Genomic DNA, 18,718 nt, shown 5'->3' with positions numbered 1-18,718 from the left:
TATATATATATATATACACTATATTGCCAAAAGTATTCGCTCATCTGCCTTTAGACGCATATGAACTTAAGTGACATCCCATTCTTAATCCATAGGGTTTAATATGACGTCGGCCCACCCTTTGCAGCTATAACAGCTTCAACTCTTCTGGGAAGGCTTTCCACAAGGTTCAGGAGTGTGTTTATGGGAATTTTTGACCATTCTTCCAGAAGTGCATTTGTGAGGTCAGACACTGATGTTGGACGAGAAGGCCTGGCTCGCAGTCTTCGCTCTAATTCATCCCAAACGTGCTCTATCAGGTTGAGGTCAGGACTCTGTGCAGGCCAGTCAAGTTCTTCCACACCAAACTCGCTCATCCATGTCTTTATGGACCTTGCTTTGTGCACTGGTGCGCAGTCATGTTGGAACAGGAAGAGGCCATCCCCAAACTGTTCCCACAAAGCTGGGAGCATGGAATTGTCCAAAATCTCTTGGTATGCTGAAGCATTCAGAGTTCCTTTCACTGGAACTAAGGGGCCAAGCCCAGCTCCTGAAAAACAACCCCACACCATAATCCCCCCTCCACCAAACTTCACAGTTGGCACAATGCAGTCAGACAAGTACCATTCTTCTGGCAACCGCCAAACCCAGACTCGTCCATCAGATTGCCAGATAGAGAAGCGTGATTCGTCACTCCAGAGAACACGTCTCCACTGCTCTAGAGTCCAGTGGCGGCGTGCTTTACACCACTGCATCCGACGCTTTGCATTGCACTTGTTGATGTATGGTTTGGATGCAGCTGCTCGGCCATGGAAACCCATTCCATGAAGCTCTCTACTCATTGTTCTTGAGCTAATCTGAAGGCCACATGAACTTTGGAGGTCTGTAGCGATTGACTCTGCAGAAAGTTGGCGACCTCTGCGCACTATGCGCCTCAGCATCCGCTGACCCTGCTCTGTCATTTTACGTGGCCTACCACTTCGTGGCTGAGTTGCTGTCATTCCCAATCGCTTCCACTTTGTTATAATACCACTGACAGTTGACTGTGGAATATTTAGTAGCGAAGAAATTTCACGACTGGACTTGTTGCACAGGTGGCATCCTATCACAGTACCACGCTGGAATTCACTGAGCTCCTGAGAGCGGCCCATTCTTTCACAAATGTTTGTAGAAGCAGTCTGCATGCCTAGGTGCTTCATTTTATACACCTGTGGCCATGGAAGTGATTGGAACACCTGAATTCAATTATCTGTATGGGTGAGCAAATACTTTTGGCAATATAGTGTATATATATATATATATATTTTTATTTTTTATTTTTTTTTTTTTATTCAAAGTCTATTCTAACCAATTGTAGGTAATACATTTAACATATTTTTGAGGAGGATGTTTAAGCTACTTACTGTGCTCACTTCACAGCATCTCTTCCAAAGCATCAAATGTTTCTACCTAATCTGTCACGTACTATCAACTACGGCAAAGTAACGATTCTGCCATAGTAAACAGTTATTGAACAACGTCAGGAGGAAGCGAATTCCAAGTCCTTTTTAACACTAGAGGCATTACAACAACTGAGGTTTTTATTCATTTTGACACAAATCACAACTACACCGGCTGATTATGACTTTATAAAACACGTATTTTTCGCTCACACACTATGTTACGATATCGAAACACTTTTATTATAACGCATCATTTAAAACAAAAAACTATAATTTTTAACGCTGGTCACAGGTGTGCATTTATAGTCATTTTACCAGAGATTCTTTTATATATATGGAGATAAAAACCTCTGCGGCTCTACAATAGGAGAGAGCATAGTGGTCAGCTTGTATGTTACGTCAGTAAGTCACCATTTGTGGATACCAAACAAATGAATTGGGGAGAGCCGTGATGTGACATCTACCTGACGCAAAATTGTTCGTGTCTTCTCTTATGAAATATCAATTTATCGTAGTAAACTCCACACATAGTTAATTCCAAAAGCATTTTTAGAGTAAAACATGTTGAAGATTAGTGGACATGCGGTTAATTCATTAAGCGATGAGCAGTTTCCTCAAAAAAAAAAAAAAGCAATTATTCAGCACATTGAGGCATCTCCTCCATAGACATTGTAGGGCTTTACTGGTTGTTTAGATCAGTGTTACTATCAGAAATAATTAATAATTATTTATTTAGTTATTAATTAATATTTAAATTAATTAATTGAATCTAACTCATTAAAACCTCATATGGGGCTCCAGTAAATGTAGTGCGCTACGTTTAGGAGCAGGTTTGGTTATTAGCAATAATTAATAATGATCAAAAACAATTATTAATTATTAAAATCAGTAGAACATTGATGAGAATCAATGTTAGCTTTTTCTAATCCTTTAAATCAACAATTATCAAAGATAATCGTTAATTGTTAACATCGATGAAACATTAATTAAAATTAACACTAGCTTATTGATCATTCAAATTCAACAGTCATCAAAGATAATTATCAATTATCAGAAATCAATAGAATATTAATAAGGATTAACATTGACGGGGCACCACCCTGGAATCAGGGACTAATAACCAGATAGTATAACAGTCTCAATATTAGATTGTCCTCTTAGGAAAATCGACATCCGAAGAATATCGATTTTCAGGAAAAAAACAATGAATGAAGGCTTGAATCCGAGCACTGACATCCCGTCAGCATGACACAGGTGTATGCAAAACAAACCAAAACACTTCTCTTTGTAATATAACAAAGTTTATTTATGCAGTAATATCAATTAATAATTAATACAATGCAGTCAATAAACTTCCAACTTCCAACTACAAACTAAACAGTGATATGTTTAGATATGGAAATCAAAATAATCCTATAACACATGAGGGTGTGTGTGTGTGTGTGTGTATGTGTGTGTGTGTGTGTGTGTGTGTGTGTGTGTGTAAAGAGAGACGCGCACAAAATGGCGGACGTGACTCTCGTGGAGAGTATGTCACGCGAGACTTCCGGCCAGGGAATATGACCGCGAATGTGGGCGGAGAGAAACCAGTCAATGGTAGCTTAGGGACAAAGCTGAGCTTTATCACGAAGCTATCTACTAGCCAAAAATGTGTGTTAGTACAAGAGAGAGAGAGAGAGAGAGAGAGAGAGAGAGAGAGAGAGAGAGAGAGAGAGAGAGAAAATTAATTGATGGCCCCAAAGCCGATTTCGCGATCGTGGGAGAGAAAGCAGCTGTTAGTTTATCACTCAGAGACGCGGTGGACGGCTCGTAAACCGTCCCGCGTTCTTTGATTCTTTAATAGATAAACTCAGTTTGCCGGTCTCACCCGCGATGGCGGAAATGCACAACAGCCCAATGTGGTTGGACTAAAATACAGCAAATCAAATTCGTGATAATTAAAACCCTGAGTATTAATAATGAGCTGACATGGCGGTCCGTAAACTGTACTAGCAATAACCTTGGTACACAAGAATAACACACTATAATATTCTATCTCTGCCCAGACGTAAACCTGAATTGCATGAGGATGCAGAATGTGTGTTCATCCGTCCTTTAACTCAGACTCGGTTCCTCGAGGCTTGGGTGATGACGGGAGGCCGTTTCCTCACTCTGTCGGCGGGCAGTACGGCTGCTAATTCTTGGCGGGCTGGCGGAGAAATTAGCGACGTCAACTTGTTTGAAGATGGAAGAGAAATCTTTTATCTCTTCACTTCTGCAGGCAAACGGATGAAGATGCGGATTGCTCGGCGGTCTCCTTCTGATCCGTTAGAGTGTTCGGTGGAACACAGAGTAATCTCAACTCATCCAGCGAGATGGAGATTGTATGGCCACAGTTTCAAGTCGGACGTTACTTCCTTGTGCCACGAGGCTGCACCTGAGAGCAGCGATGAGCTGCATCTACACACGGAGTGTAAAGTTGCTGGAAGCAAATCCCGGAAGCATTTCAGAGGTATTTCTACTCCTGATGATGTCATGGTTGAGGTGCATTCTGTTGTGTGCCTCATCCAATAGGAGTTGAGAGTTCGATCCTTTAGTGAGCAAGACTTCATGGGATTTGTAGTCTGTTTTGGACTCCCTTTGTTTGATTTTGGTGCGATTTTTATCAGTATAATTTATGACCTGGTATGTGGGGGCCTGAGTTAGATTTTATGACTGTGTTAGGCCTGCCTTTGTCTTCTATCTGAATACATGAGGCCCAACAACGTCCATTCAAACCAACAGCCTCTTGTCTCCTCGCCAGTGTACCGCCTATAGAATGTCTATGGGAGCGCTGCATTATGCTATTTTAGGCTAAGCTTGTAGGCTCCCTTTTGGAAGGGCTCTGCTATGGGTTAGGTTTAGGTGTTGGTTTAGGGTAATGATGTCAGTTTTGCTGACCTCTCATTTGCTTTTAGAACACTATTGGTTAGGTTTAGGTTAAAGTTTTAGGTTAGGGAGGTACATTTTGACGCGACGTTGGTGTCGATGTAGTGACACTAGGTGTCCCTATACAAAACGCCACAAGGCTGAACCAGATCGACACGTAACCTCCCCCAACACAGTTATGAGTGTCGAACCTTGTCAGCTCTTCATGCACTTCCGGGAAGAAATGAACAGGGGCGGGGCATGGCTTTGAGCGGCGCCGCGAGCCCAGGAACCAATCACCGAGCCGCGAGGGTTCAGGGAAGACCGGTGAATCCACTCTAACCGACGCTCGCAGCTGCTCGGGAAAGCATGTCGTCATCTCCGCATCAGCCTGTGACTGGGCGATCGACCCCGAAGGGAGGAGCCCAGCTGAGGCTTCCGACTGGACGAGCCCGCTCTCCGATGCTGCGCTCGAGAGCTCATCACTTTCGCGGGCTCCGAATAAGAGGTCGAACTCGCCATGAGACGAGTCGGCGGACTCACCCGGAAGCCCAATCGGGGCAGACGAGCGTGCTGGGGAATGGGAGGTCCGCGGGGGGATACCCGGCGGAGGCGGTCCCATTGGGGTCCCCAAATCGCCCCAGTGCTAGCCGCGCTGGCCTCAAACCCATGGGTGAAAGGACCGAGGCGGGAGCCTCTGGGGTGGCTCGCTTTCTTACGAAGGCAAGCCGCGACCTCAACGTTGCCATGGACATATTCTCGCAATGAGAACATGACCATCCACGAACGCTGTCTCCACGTGAGCAGTGCCCAGACACGAAAGACAGTGATCGTGACCGTTAGAAGGCGAGAGATAACGAGCACAACCAGGAATAACACACAATCGGAAAAGCATCTTTAAAAAGACACGTCTTTAAAAAGATGTTCCATGTGTGCGCTCTTTTAGAGAAATATATACTCTTTTAGAGGGGAAAAATGCTCTTTCAGAAAATATACTCTCTAGTTTTTCTGCCGAAGCGCCCAGGGGCGTTCTCTGCAGTGCACCAGTGCAGAGGAGGGAGAAGCCGCTGAAATGCGCCGTCAGATCCAGCAGAGGTGAATGAACAGTAGTATTCAGCTCACTGAGCATGACCGTTCGGCTCCAAAGAGAAAATCTGAATGAGTGGTTGCATACCAGCTCCTTTTATACCCGTATGTTCGGGGGAGTGGCATGCAAATACCACTCACCAATTTTCATTGGCCTTTTATCAAAGACCAGAGGTGTCTCGGGCTCCCAAGAGTGACCCCTAGTGTCACTACATCGACACCAACGTCGAGTGAGTGACAGATAGGGAACTACCACTACCACTTCAGCAATGCAAAAAACTATTTTCCTTATCAGTATTTTTGTCTTTTCCCATAAAAAAATGCTTTAATCAAGATTAATTTACATTATAAGCAAAATTCCATTAGATATTTTTAAAGATCTGATAAAAGCACGATGTGTTTACTGTATTGTATGTGTAAATAGTGTTTTATAATTATTACTATTATTATTTTAAGGTATTGTTCAAATTTATACTGAAAAGAAAAACATTAATTCATGCAGGTATTCAAATGATTTTCAGAGAATTATTAAGAATTTTCTGTTACCCAGTCTGCATGGGGCAGATACTGCAGTTTGTGTGTCACGAGCACCACCGTTCTCTTCTCTTCTCTCAGCAGTTTGAGAATGCCCTCCTGCATCAGATGATCACTCAGGTGAATATCCAGTGCTGAGAAAGGATCATCCTACAATAAAAGTAAATAAACAAGCTGAAACAGGCTAACTGTTCACAAAATAATTTGATATTAGAGATGCTACAGTACACCTAAATAAAAGTCATCAATATGTACAGTAGGAGAGGAGGAGAGTTTTTGGGTTGTCCAGCCAAATGTGGATAAATAAAATAGTCTCACTATGTTTTCTCTGAATCAGTGCATACTGTAGTACTGTAGCAAAACCCATCTGGCACAGGATAGATCATAGTCTAAGGGTGTTTTCACATCTTGGTCCGAACCCCGGTTCGTTTCCTCCCCTCCCCCTCCCCCTGCTGGTCTCCTGTTCACATCATATTATTTGAGTCCGAAATGCGGTCTGACTGCTTCATCAAAATGAGTAAAAACAGCAGCTGTTTACCACTATAACTAGGTAACAACTCAAGAAGGCATCAACTTCACTGTGTTTAGGTGAATTATTAAAGTTTGTCTTTTTGGATTTACCACCAAAACTTTCCATGCACAGAACGGCACTTGCGTTTGTCTGCTGCGGATGCATTGAATGTGCAAAGATGTGAAGAATGTAAGCTGTTCTTTGAAGGTGATTTAACAGATAAGCAGTATGAGAAATGCATTATTATACCATAACTACTGCGAATGAGAGCATGCACAGGCACAAATTATATACCATCAACTGTGGTTCACTTCGCCGATTTAGGAAGATTGCATTCATATCAGCAGCAGCGAACTGTATCAGAGTTCACATGAAAAAAACAAAACAACAACAACCTACCAACCGACCAATCCACTAACACCCCCACCCCCGTATTTTAGGTACAAACAGACTCACCTAGTAGAATTTATAATCTACCGCAAGAGTCATCCAAATGTATATAAAATACACACATTTCACACATTATTTTGCTTTATACCACGGGTCTGTTAAATGCTTGATTCTGATTGGTTGACAGACGTTCTTAGGTGTGCAATTATTTTCCAGTTAACGCACAGCTATGAACCGCATAACGTTCCATATCACCACCAATTTTCTTTAAATTATTTAAAAATACAGGCTACCACAGCAAAATAACCAATTAAAACAAAGACATTGATTAAAGTAAATCAGTTAAGAATGACAAAAACTGTCTATAATATGCTACATTTATATCAATTTTGGTTGAAAAGCACCCTTGCTCTCTCTCTCGCTCTCTCATCTCACCCACACTTACAGTACACACGCTGACAAACATACACACGCTAGCACACATACAAACACACACATAGAGACTCAAGTCGCAACCAACAAACAGAGTCGCATCACAGCGACTTGATCAATACAACAGTTTCTTTATTATCCGAAATAACTTATGATCAATGCAACTTTAAATGTTTCAATTTATTTTGCCCAAATCAGCTTCCCATAGCCACAGTGAAAGCACTGTCACACTCCCCCTACTCCTCTCTTTCGCTCTCACAAAAATAATGCATACCGAGGTAGAGGTCTGCACAGGACTGGTTTTTCCATCCCACTCCTGCAAGTTTCTTTCCCGCACCCAAATGCTCCCGCTGAATTTTACTCCGTGTTCACCCACTCTCTGCCCGCAGTGATTTTCTTCCTGGCCACTCCAGTTCCCGCAATCCCGCATTTGTTTTCCACATAGAGCAAAAGCCATACAAATAGACAAGTGTACACAAAGAATGTTTTTTTCCGTTCTGTTATTGCTATTATCAGATGACGTGAAAATGACGGCAATTTGACTTGCCTGATGTTGGTTTCTTAACACTAAATTGACCATTTTCTAGTCTGAGTTTCACATTCTTTGATGACTGTGTGTGCACTTTGCTCTGCCATTCTTCTAAAGCCGTTGACTACCTGCCTGCTCTACATTTATTTAAAGTTATAAAAAAATAAAAATAACAAGTATCGTTTTTTGAGTTTTTTTTTTTTTTTGCATTCGTTAATTACTAAAAATAAAAAAGGGATCCACATCGGATTTCTTGGGCCCTTCTCTGACCGCCCGCTCCCATCCACATCTCATGGAAGTACTGTCTGCTACCGCCTTCAATTTGGAAATTTAATCCCACGGCACAAGAAATCGAACCGGGTCCTGCGGGAGTTCCATGAGAATGCAGACCTCTACACCGAGGTATTTAAGATAAATGATGAACAAAAAAATATTATATAAAAAAAATAAAAGCAATTCAAGTTTGAAGTACATGTAACTTGCTTTGATGAGCTGCATCTGCAGGGGGCAGTTGGCGCACCTCACATGCAGCACAGCCACAGAATGAGAGGGATCTCGAGACACGATTTTCCGAGTTTCAACTACTTTTAACTTGACACAGCATCCTAAAATTGCAGCGTTTATGAAAACAAATTAGTCGCTCCATAATATAGAACAACAATTAATAATAACGCAAACCAAAAGCAATAAAACATCCTGTGAGAAAAGGACAGATTGACAAACTCAACTGAAAATAGATTTCTGTGGACTGTTGGCTTGTTCTATGATATGGGAATAAAACAAGCAATAGTACTGTATTTTGACTTCTAAAGCCACTTTTTATATTGTCTAACCAATGCTTTACTTGTCTGCCACAATCTGAATTACAATATATTGTATTGTATTGTATTGTACTGTTATGTATTGTATTGTATTATAATATATGTACAGTATTTATTTTATTTTTTTCTGGATAACAGGGTTAAAAAGCAAAAGCAAAATTTTGACAAGTAACCTGTTTAAGTACCCCCTGAGGTATGCATCCCCTCTGATTCCCTGTAATTGCTGTAAAAGACCATGACACCAGCATAGCTTGTGACTGTATGTCTCATAGAGAGACAGAGATTGTGAACAGCTCCTGTTCAGACATCACACACTGACGGTGCTGTGGCAAGCTCTGTACTCACCAGAAACACCACATTGGTGGTTTGGTAAAGAGCTCGAGCCACACTAATGCGTTGCCTCTGGCCTCCAGAAAGAATGATACCCTGGAAAGAGGAAGAAATAAGGGAAGGAAGTAACTGACAAGGCTGTAATGTTAAAATACCAGATGAGAGGGAGAGATACAGTAACAACTGAGCCTCAGTAGAGTTAGCATGGTGACTGATTGTTGGCTTTAACTACACCAAACAGCCCTATATGTGAGCTCAACTAAGAGAGTAAAGAAGAAAGAGCACTGTCATGTGAAAGCAGATGTTTAAAACTCATTATGTATGCATGACAGTGGAATACATAATCACACATCTTAAGTTAAACACTACCATATGCAATACTAAAACCATTCCAGATGGCTGATAATGAAATGTGTCTCAATAGTCAGATGGGCGGCACACTGACCCGCTCGCCGATCTCCGTCTGATCCCCCTGGGGAAGGATGTCAATGTCCGGCTGGAGAGAACATGCTTCAATTACTGCCCTGTACCTGCAACAACAAAAGAGACTGAATGGGGACTGAATCACAGCTGGCTGGATGCTTAACACTGTGGTACTCCATCTATATTACTTTTTGAAATATTGATGTTGCAGTAAAATTGGTTGTTAATAATAAATGACTGATTTTGTACATGGTTCTTTTTATCAAGTGAAGTATATTAAAGCAGGTAACAGTTTTTTCAATATTAAAATTACAGACTCTCGCAAAGAATCACTGATTCTATAATTACAGCTCTAATTTGAGTCGTTTGCTCATTTTATATGCTCAGATTATTATTGCCCCATTATGTAACATTTAAAGGTGACATATCATGGAAAACAGCATTATCCTTACTCATTTGAAATAATGAGTTTCATGTACTATGTAGGCAAAGTTAAATGTTCATGGAAAGCTTCATCCCCAGTCCGACCACACCATTTATTGAAACTATCACTAGTCAGATTCTAATGTATTTTTCTGAATATTGCAAAAACAGTTTGTGAATAAAGCAGCATTTTACTAGTCAAGTTCTATCAAAGTTGTGAATCTATGCAAAATATCTGAAAATCGCAAAAACAAATTGTGAATAAAGCAGGTTTCCACCCAAGTTGCATATTTTTGTGAATAATAATAATAATAATAATATTGCATAAAAAATTTACGAATAAAGCAGTGTTTTAAATAGTCAGGTTTCCATCCACATTGCGAATTTGTACGAGAAAAACTAAATATTGCAAAAACAATTTGCGAAATAAGAAGCGTTTCACTAGTCAAATTTCCATCAAAGTTAAATTTATGTTAAAAATCAGAATATCACAAAAACTATTTGTAAATAAAACACCGTTCCCTATCTGTCACTCACTCGACGTTGGTGTCGATGTGAGTGACACTTTGATAAAAGGCCAATGAAAATTGACGAGTGGTATTTGCATGCCACTCCCCCGAACATACGGGTATAAAAGGAGCTGGTATGCAACCACTCATTCAGATTTTCTCTTCGGAGCCGAACGGTCATGCTCATTGAGCTGAATACTACTGTTCATTCACCTGCTGGATCTGACGGCGCATTTCAGCGGCTTCTCCCCCCTCTGCACTGGTGCACTGCAGAGAACGCCCCTGGGCGCTTCGGCAGAAAAACTAGAGAGTATATTTTCTGAAAGAGCATTTTTCCCCTCTAAAAGAGTATATATTTCTCTAAAAGAGCGCACACACGGAACGTCTTTTTAAAAGACGCGTCTTTTTAAAGATGCTTTTCCGATTGTGTGTTATTCCTGGTTGTGCTCGTTATCTCTCGCCTTCTAACGGTCACGATCACTGTCTTTCGTGTCTGGGCACTGCTCACGCGGAGACAGCGTTCGTGGATGGTCACATTCTCATTGCGAGAATGTGTCCATGGCAACGTTGCGGTCGCGGCTCGCCTTCGTAAGGAAGCGAGCCACCCCAGAGGCTCCCGCCTCGGTCCTTTTACCCACGGGTTTGAGGCCAGCGCGGCTAGCACTGGGGGCGATTTGGGGACCCCAATGGGACCGCCTCCGCCGGGTATCCCCCCGCGGACCTCCCATTCCCCAGCACGCTCGTCTGCCCCGATCGGGCTTCCGGGTGAGTCCGCCGGCTCGTCTCACGGCGAGTTCGACCTCTTATTCGGAGCCTGCGAAAGTGATGAGCTCTCGAGCGCAGCATCGGAGAGCGGGCTCGTCCAGTCGGAAGCCTCGGCTGGGCTCCTCCCTTCGGGGTCGATCGCTCAGTCACAGGCTGACGCGGAGATGACGACAAGCTTTCCCGGACAGCCGCGAGCGTCGGTTAGAGTGGATTTCACCGCTCTTCCCTGAACCCTCGCGGCTCTGTGATTGGTTCCTGGGCTCGCGGCGCCGCTCAAAGCCACGCCCCGCCCCGTTCCTTTCTTCCCGGAAGTGCATGAAGAGCTGACAAGATCGCGGGAGGCACCTTTTACTGCCCGGTCCCGATCTTTTCAGCTTCCCCGCTCTCACTACCCTCGATGGTGGGGCGGCCAAGGGTTATTCGGCAATCCCCCGGTGGATAAAGGCGCTCGCAGTGCACCTATGCCCGCAGAGCGCCGCCACCTGGCGTGGGTGCCCAAAGCCCCCGTCCAAGGCCTGTAGGTTTACGTTGTCTCTGACGGTCAAAGCCTATGGCGCTGCTGGACAAGCCGCCTCCGCCCTGCACGCCATGGCTCTCCTGCAAGTACGCCAAGGCGCTAAAGGAACTGCACGAGGGTAGTTCTGCCCCGGGATTGATGCAGGAACTGCGCTCGGCGACCGACCTCCCTCTCCGAGCGACGGAGGTCACGGCGCGGTCTCCCGGGCGGACGATGGCCACACTAGTGGTCCAGGAGTGCCACCTTTGGCTCAACCTGGTCGAGATGGGTGAGGCCAACAGGACACGATTCCTTGCTGCCCCCATTTTCCAGGCGGGCCTATTCGGCGACACTGTCGAGGACTTTGCCCAGCAGTTCTCGATGGTAGAGCAGTAGATGGATGCTAGCCGGCTTGTCCTGCCCCGGCGTGGCTCAAGATCCCCCCATCTACTCATCGCCGAGGGCGTCCCCCTGCGGTGACTGCACCGGCTCCGCCGCAGCCCGCCCCTCCGGCCCGGCCCCGGCGTGGAGCCCACCGCAGGAAGCCGACGCCACCCGTCTCACAGCCGGCACCAAAGAACCCACGGAGGTCTTCGAAGCGCCCCTGAGACGGGCGACCCAGGGACAACGAAACCCGCTGCTCTGGAGCTGGTAAGCCGATCTTCTTTTTGTTACCTTTTGCATTTAAATTGCGCTGCATGCCCAAGTGGCTGCAGTACTCAAGAGCTCCGCAAGAGTGGTTTCCTTGTTCCCTGGGTCACATATTCGGTGTGTACGGCTGGCATCACGACCACCGTCCACCACTCCATTTGGCAGGTTGGCGCTCCAGCGGCGGTCTCCCGCCCTGAGCGCCCAGCTGTGGCACAAATCCGCCCCGATGTGACAGTCTCCACGGGTCATGAGGACAGGCCTCTTCCTCCCCCGTCCCAGGCTGTTCCGGGGGTGGTCACAAGGAGCCAGGTAAGTGCTTCGATGTCCTCGGACTCAGCACGGCCACGATGTGGTGTGACACCTCAAGCTCCGCCCCGCCGCGAGGCCCCACCTGCCGGTACATCCGATGACGTTGTCCCTTTGGTCCCCCTTGCGCGGAACTCGGGTGCATGGCTTGTGCTTTCCAGTCCGTCGCGAGGGCTGGTCCGGACCGTCCGACTCGGCTGCACGATTCACTTCGCTGGTCCACTTCCAGCGGTGTCCACTTCACCTTGGTGAAAGATGGAAACACTGCTACCTTGCACGGAGATCGCTACCCTCCTACAGAAGGACGCGATAGAACCTGTCCCTCCAGCCGAGATGAAGAGGGGGTTTTACAGCCCCTACTTCATTGTACCGAAAAAAGGCGGTGGGTTGCGGCCAATCTTGGACCTGCGAGTACTGAACCGGGCCTTACACAGACTCCCGTTCAAGATGCTGACGCAAAGACGCATTCTAGCGAGCGTCCGGCATCAAGATTGGTTCGCGGCGGTAGACCCGAAGGATGCGTACTTTCACGTCTCGATCCTTCCTCGACACAGACCCTTCCTGCGGTTTGCGTTCGAGGGTCAGGCGTATCGGTACAAGTCCTCCCTTTCGGCCTGTCCCCGTCTCCTCGCGTCTTTACGAAGATCGCAGAGGCTGCCCTTGCCCCGTTAAGGGAGGTGGGCATTCGCATTCTCAACTATCTCGATGACTGGCTAATCTTAGCTCACTCTCGAGACGGGTTATGCGCACACAGGGACCTGGTGCTCTCACACCTCAGCTGACTAGGGCTTCGGGTCAGCTGGGAAAAGAGCAAGCTCCTCCCGGTTCAGAGCATCTCTTTTCTCGGTTTGGAGTTGGACTCAGTCTCCTTGACGGCGCACCTTACGAACGAGCGCGCCCAGTCGGTGCTGGCCTGTTTGAAGGCGTTCAAACAGAAAACAGCGGTTCCACTGAAACATTTTCAGAGGCTCCTGGGGCATATGGCGTCCTCGGCGGTGGCCACCCCGCTCGGGTTGATGCATATGAGGCCGCTTCAGCACTGGCTCCAGACTCAAGTCCCGAGACGGGAATGGCGCCACGGGACACACCGCGTGGCCATTACGTCGGTCTGTCAACGTCTTTTCAGCCCTTGGACCGACCTCTCGTTTCCACGAGCAGGTGTTCCGCTAGAACTGGTCTCCAGGCGCGTCGTGGTCACGACAGACGCCTCCAAAATGGGCTGGGGCGCTGTTGGCAACGGGCACGCAGCCGCCGGCCTCTAGACGGGTCCGCAGCTGCGTTGGCACATCAACTGCCCCGAGTTACTGGCAATTCTGCTCGCCCTGCGGAGGTTCCGGCCGTTGATCCAGGGCAAGCACGTGCTAGTTCGGACAGACAGCACGGCAGCGGTAGCATATGTCAACCGCCAAGGCGGTCTGCGCTCCCGCTGTATGTCATAACTCGCCCGCCGTCTCCTCCAACGGAGTTAGCAGCACCAAGTCGCTGCAAGCCACTCACATCCCGGGCAACCTCAACACTTCGGCGGACGCGCCGTAACAACAGGTTACCCTCAAGGGAGAGTGGAGACTCCACCTTCAGGTGGTCCAGCTGATTTGGAGTCGATTCAGTCAGGCACAGGTGCACCTGTTCGCCTCCCAAGAATCCTCCCACTGCCCGCTCTGGTACGCCCTCACCGAGGCCTTCCTCGGCATAGACGCGCTGGCACACAGCTGGTCCCCTGGCATTCACAAATATGCGTTTTCCCCAGTGAGCCTGCTCGCACAGACCCTGTGCAAGGTCAGGGAGGACGAGGAGAAGGTCGTCCTGGTAAGCACCCTACTGGCCCGCCCAGACGTGGTGCTCGGACCTCACGCTCCTCGTGACAGCTCCCCCTGGGCAAATTCCCCTGAGAAAGGCCCTTCTTTCTCAGGGAAGGGGCACCATCTGGCACCCGCGCCCAGACCTCTGGAATCTCCATGTCTGGCCCCTGGACGGGACGCGGAAGACCCTCTACGAGGCGCCTGTATGCCTTTTAAGTGGTGTCTGTTCGCTAAGTGGTGTTCTTCCCATCAGGAAGACCCCCAGAGGTGCGCAGTCAGATCAGAGCTTTCCTTCCTGCAAGAGAAGTTGGAAGGGAGGCTGTCCCCTTCCACCTTGAAGGTGTACGTTGCTGCCATAGCAGCACACCATGACGCAGTCGACGGTGAGTCCTTAGGGAAGCATGATCTGATCATCAGGTTCCTAAGAGGCGCCAGGAGGCTGAATCCCTCCAGGCCACGCCTTGTTCCCTCATCGGACCTCTGTAGTTTTTCAGGGTCTACAGAGAGCCCCCTTTGAGTTTTGCAGTCAGCCGGGCTTAAGGCACTCTCCTTGAAGACTGCCCTCCTGACTGCGCTCACTTCCATCAAGAGGGTAGGTGACCTGCAAGCGTTCTCTGTCAGCGAAACGTGCCTGGAGTTCGGTCCGGGCTATTCTCACGTGATCCTGAGACCCCCGACCGGGCTATGTGCCCAAGGTTCCCACCACTCCTTTTAGAGACCAGGTGGTGAACCTGCAAGTGCTGCCCCAGGAGGAGGCAGACCCAGCCCTGGCGTTGCTGTGTCCGGTGCGCGCTTTGCGCATCTATTTGGATCGCACGCAGAGCTTTAGACTCTCTGAGCAGCTCTTTGTCTGCTTCGGTGCACAGCGGTAAGGAAGCACTGTCTCCAAGCAGAGGATCGCCCACTGGCTCATTGACGCCATAACTATGGCATGTCTCGCCCAAAACATGCCGCCCCCGGTAGGGCTACGAGCCCATTCTACTCGTGGTGTAGCGGCTTCTTGGGCCCTGGCCAGAGGTGCCTCTCTAACAGACATTGCAGAGCAGCGGGCTGGGCAACACCCAACACCTTTGCAAGGTTCTACAACCTCTGGGTGGAACCGGTTTCATCCCAGGTAGTGGCACGCAACACAAGCGGATAAGCCCGGGATAGCCGGCCGGGTGTATCGCTTGCACATAGCGCCTTCCACCTCCTTTTGAGCTGAAGACGTGCGCTGTTAATTCCCAGTAGTGTTCACAAAGGTTGTTCCCTGGTTGACTTCCTCCGAGCCCTGTGGCAGTCGAGTTTTCGGAGAGACTCGCTGCCGGCCCAGTACACGCGCTAACTAAGAGCCCGGTTCTGGGGTAGGTGCTCCGCATGTGGCGGTTCCCTGTAAGGCTAACCCCATGCGATCTATATCTTCCGCTAGTTCGTTTCCCTACTGGCAAACTGCGTCTTCCTTGGGCAGAGCCCCTCAGTCTCCATGTTGTAGTAACTCCTCCCCCATTGGGTAGGATCTACCTTGAAGGCTCTCCACATGGTTGGAAAGACCATGTGATGTATTCTTCCACTTAAATATCCCCCCTCTCTTGGGGCGAGGTGTGGTCTCCGCGGTGTCCTCCCCTTGGGAGGGACACCCCCCGACTAGACCTGGCGGCCCAGTCGGATAATCCCCCTTCTTTTTAGGGAGTGGAAAAAGAGAAGGGGAAAGAGGCCATGACTGGGTTAAGCCTGTCTCTATCTCTGGGTAGTCGACTTGTCCCCAAAAAGGGCCGTTCGACACTCATAACTGTGTTGGGGGAGGTTACGTGTCGACCTGGTGTGCTGGCTATGAGGCACACAGCAAGTCTGCCCACCACACACCGCCAGTTCACGTAACACAGTTCAGCCTTGTGGCGTTTTGTATAGGGACCCCTAGTGTCACTACATCGACACCAACGTCGAGTGAGTGACAGATAGGGAACGTCATGGTTACTGGTGTAACCTCCGTTCCCTGATGGAGGGAACGAGACGTTGGTCCCTCCTGCCACAACGCTGAACTACCCGCTGAAATGGCCAGACCTTATATCGGCTCCTCAGCGTAAAACCTGAATGAGTGGTTGCATACCAGCTCCTTTTATACCCGTATGTTCGGGGGAGTGGCATGCAAATACCACTCGCCAATTTTCATTGGCCTTTTATCAAAGACCAGAGGTGTCTCGGGCTCCCAAGAGTGACCCCTAGTGTCACTACATCGACACCAACGTCTCGTTCCCTCCATCAGGGAACGGAGGTTACACCAGTAACCATGACGTTTCCCTTTTTAGGTTTCTATCCAAGTTGTGAATTTATGTGAAAAATTCGCGAAAACAATTTGCTTATAAAGCAGCATTTCATCAGTCAGGTTTTTATCCAAGTTGCGAATTTATATGAGAAAAACTGAAAATTGCAAAAACAATTTTCAAATAAAGTTTCACTAGTCAGATTACCATTCAAGTTGCAAATTAATGCAAAAAATCTGAATAATGCAAAAATTAATTGTGAATAAAACACTGTTTCACTTATCAGGTTTCTATCCAAGTTGTGAATTTATGTGAAAAATCTGAAAATTTGCAAAAACAATTTGCATATAAAGCAGCGTTTCATTAGTCAGGTTTCCATCCAAGTTGCAAATTTAGATGAGAAAAACTGAATATCACAAAACCAATTCGCGAATAAAGTAGGGTTTCACTAGTAAAATTATCATTCAAGTTGCAAATTTGTGAAAATCTGAATAACATATAAAATGCAAAAAATCTGAATAATGCAAAAACAATTTGCGAATTAAGAAGTGTTTCTCTGGTCAGATTTCCATCCAAGTTGCAAATTTATGTGAAAAATCTGAAAATGTGCAAAAACAATTTGCATATAAAGCAGCGTTTCATTCGTCCGGTTTCCATCCAAGTTGCAAATTTATATGAGAAAAACTGAATATCGCAAAAACAATTTGTGTATTAAGCAGCGTTTTACCATTCATGTATCCACCCAAGCTACAAATTTATGTGAAAAAGAAAAAACTAATAGTGCAGAAACAATTTACGAATAAAGTAACGTTTTAACTAGTCAGGTTTCTATCCAAGTTACAAATTCATGTCAAAATCTGAATATTGCAAAAACAGTTTGAGAATAAAGCAGCATTTCACAAGTCAGGATTCCCCACAAGATGTAAATTATAAAACAAATACATAAAAAAAACCGAAAATGCTGAGTAGCATGATACAATCTCAGCCAGAACATCGATGCAATATTCATATATCTGTACATTTGTGATGTTTAATCCAGAGCTACGTAGAGCAGGATTTTTGATCAGTGAGATTTCACAGTGGGCTTGGCTATCCAGCACAGCGCAACAAAAATAAAGCCAAGTGGCAAAATGCTGTGCTACAAAATATATCTTTTATCATTTGTTGCTTTATTATATCTTAACTGGTTAGGACATGGGTCATTTAGCAATCACCATGGCTATGATGTCACAACCATGGACATATTTAATGTTCAACTACTTGGTCCGTCCTGGTGAACGACAGTGTGAAATAAACTAATGTTAAGCGACTGCATTACAGTGATCACTTAAATAAAAAAAGTCTTAAAGGTGCAGTCACAAAAACAGCCCATCTAAAGGTCACGGATATGGTGGAAAATATTCTAAACCTTGACTAACATTAAAAGTGGACTTATATGGCTATTAAAGAGAAGAATATGCCCCCTTTAACAATCCATGTACTCTGTGTACAGTCACCGTTGACACTTGCCAGCTGCCGAGGCTCAAGGGAAGGTGAATGTACAACAGAAGCATCAAATCACAGAAGAGACACTTACTAAGGGACACATCTGTTTAATGATGGTTACTGCTATTTATAGGGCAGAGAATGATTGAATGGCTGATCAAGAGAGAGGAGTTTTTTTTATTGACTAATGGAAAGAGAAGGTAAAAAAAGACACAAAAAGGAGAGCAAACACTCTACTTTTTCTACATCACTAGGGTAACAGGGTGGTGGGCACAGGTTAATGTGTACGGAAAACCCATTAGACACAAATGCTGTCCCCAGATGACATATGGTGTTCTGCCATTGTTGTTATGTAATTAACCCAGCAACCTTAATCCATGGGGCAAAATGATGCTGAAAAATGTGTTCATTCATTCAGGTTTCTATATGTCTTTAAATTGATCATGAATACTAGTGTGCAAAGGCAAAACGCAACTACTTGTTTTGTCAAAACTTAGACTATGATCTGTCCTGTAACAGGCAGTTTTGGCTTAACTTTTCTCATATACAGTACATATACTTACAACATAAACATATGTGAGCTACTGCATTACCATGTGTGCACGTACAACACATTTGGCTGAAAAATTTAAAAACGAAGCCATTATTCTCAGTTTCAGTGTTGTATTTTGTGTTTTGCCT

At 46.1% G+C, this 18,718-nt stretch overlaps 1 protein-coding gene across 4 annotated transcripts in view; it reads right to left on the bottom strand.

The window, feature by feature from the left end:
• The window catches only part of LOC127437715 (ATP-binding cassette sub-family C member 8-like), a 96,813-nt gene that overhangs the window by 22,076 nt on the left and 56,019 nt on the right, over positions 1–18,718 (bottom strand). For all 4 annotated transcript variants that reach the window (XM_051692809.1, XM_051692810.1, XM_051692811.1 and 1 more), the window contains 3 exons: positions 9,386–9,470; positions 8,956–9,036; positions 5,940–6,077 (listed from right to left, as the gene is read on the bottom strand). In XM_051692809.1, the coding sequence (XP_051548769.1) occupies positions 5,940–6,077; positions 8,956–9,036; positions 9,386–9,470 (304 nt within the window). The remainder of the gene's footprint in view (positions 1–5,939; positions 6,078–8,955; positions 9,037–9,385; positions 9,471–18,718) is intronic.

The sequence above is a fragment of the Myxocyprinus asiaticus genome, chromosome 48, assembly GCF_019703515.2.
Source record: "Myxocyprinus asiaticus isolate MX2 ecotype Aquarium Trade chromosome 48, UBuf_Myxa_2, whole genome shotgun sequence".
Lineage (NCBI taxonomy): Eukaryota > Metazoa > Chordata > Actinopteri > Cypriniformes > Catostomidae > Myxocyprinus > Myxocyprinus asiaticus.
Note: the sequence above shows the minus strand (reverse complement) of the source record. Positions and strands in the feature narration are given on the sequence as shown.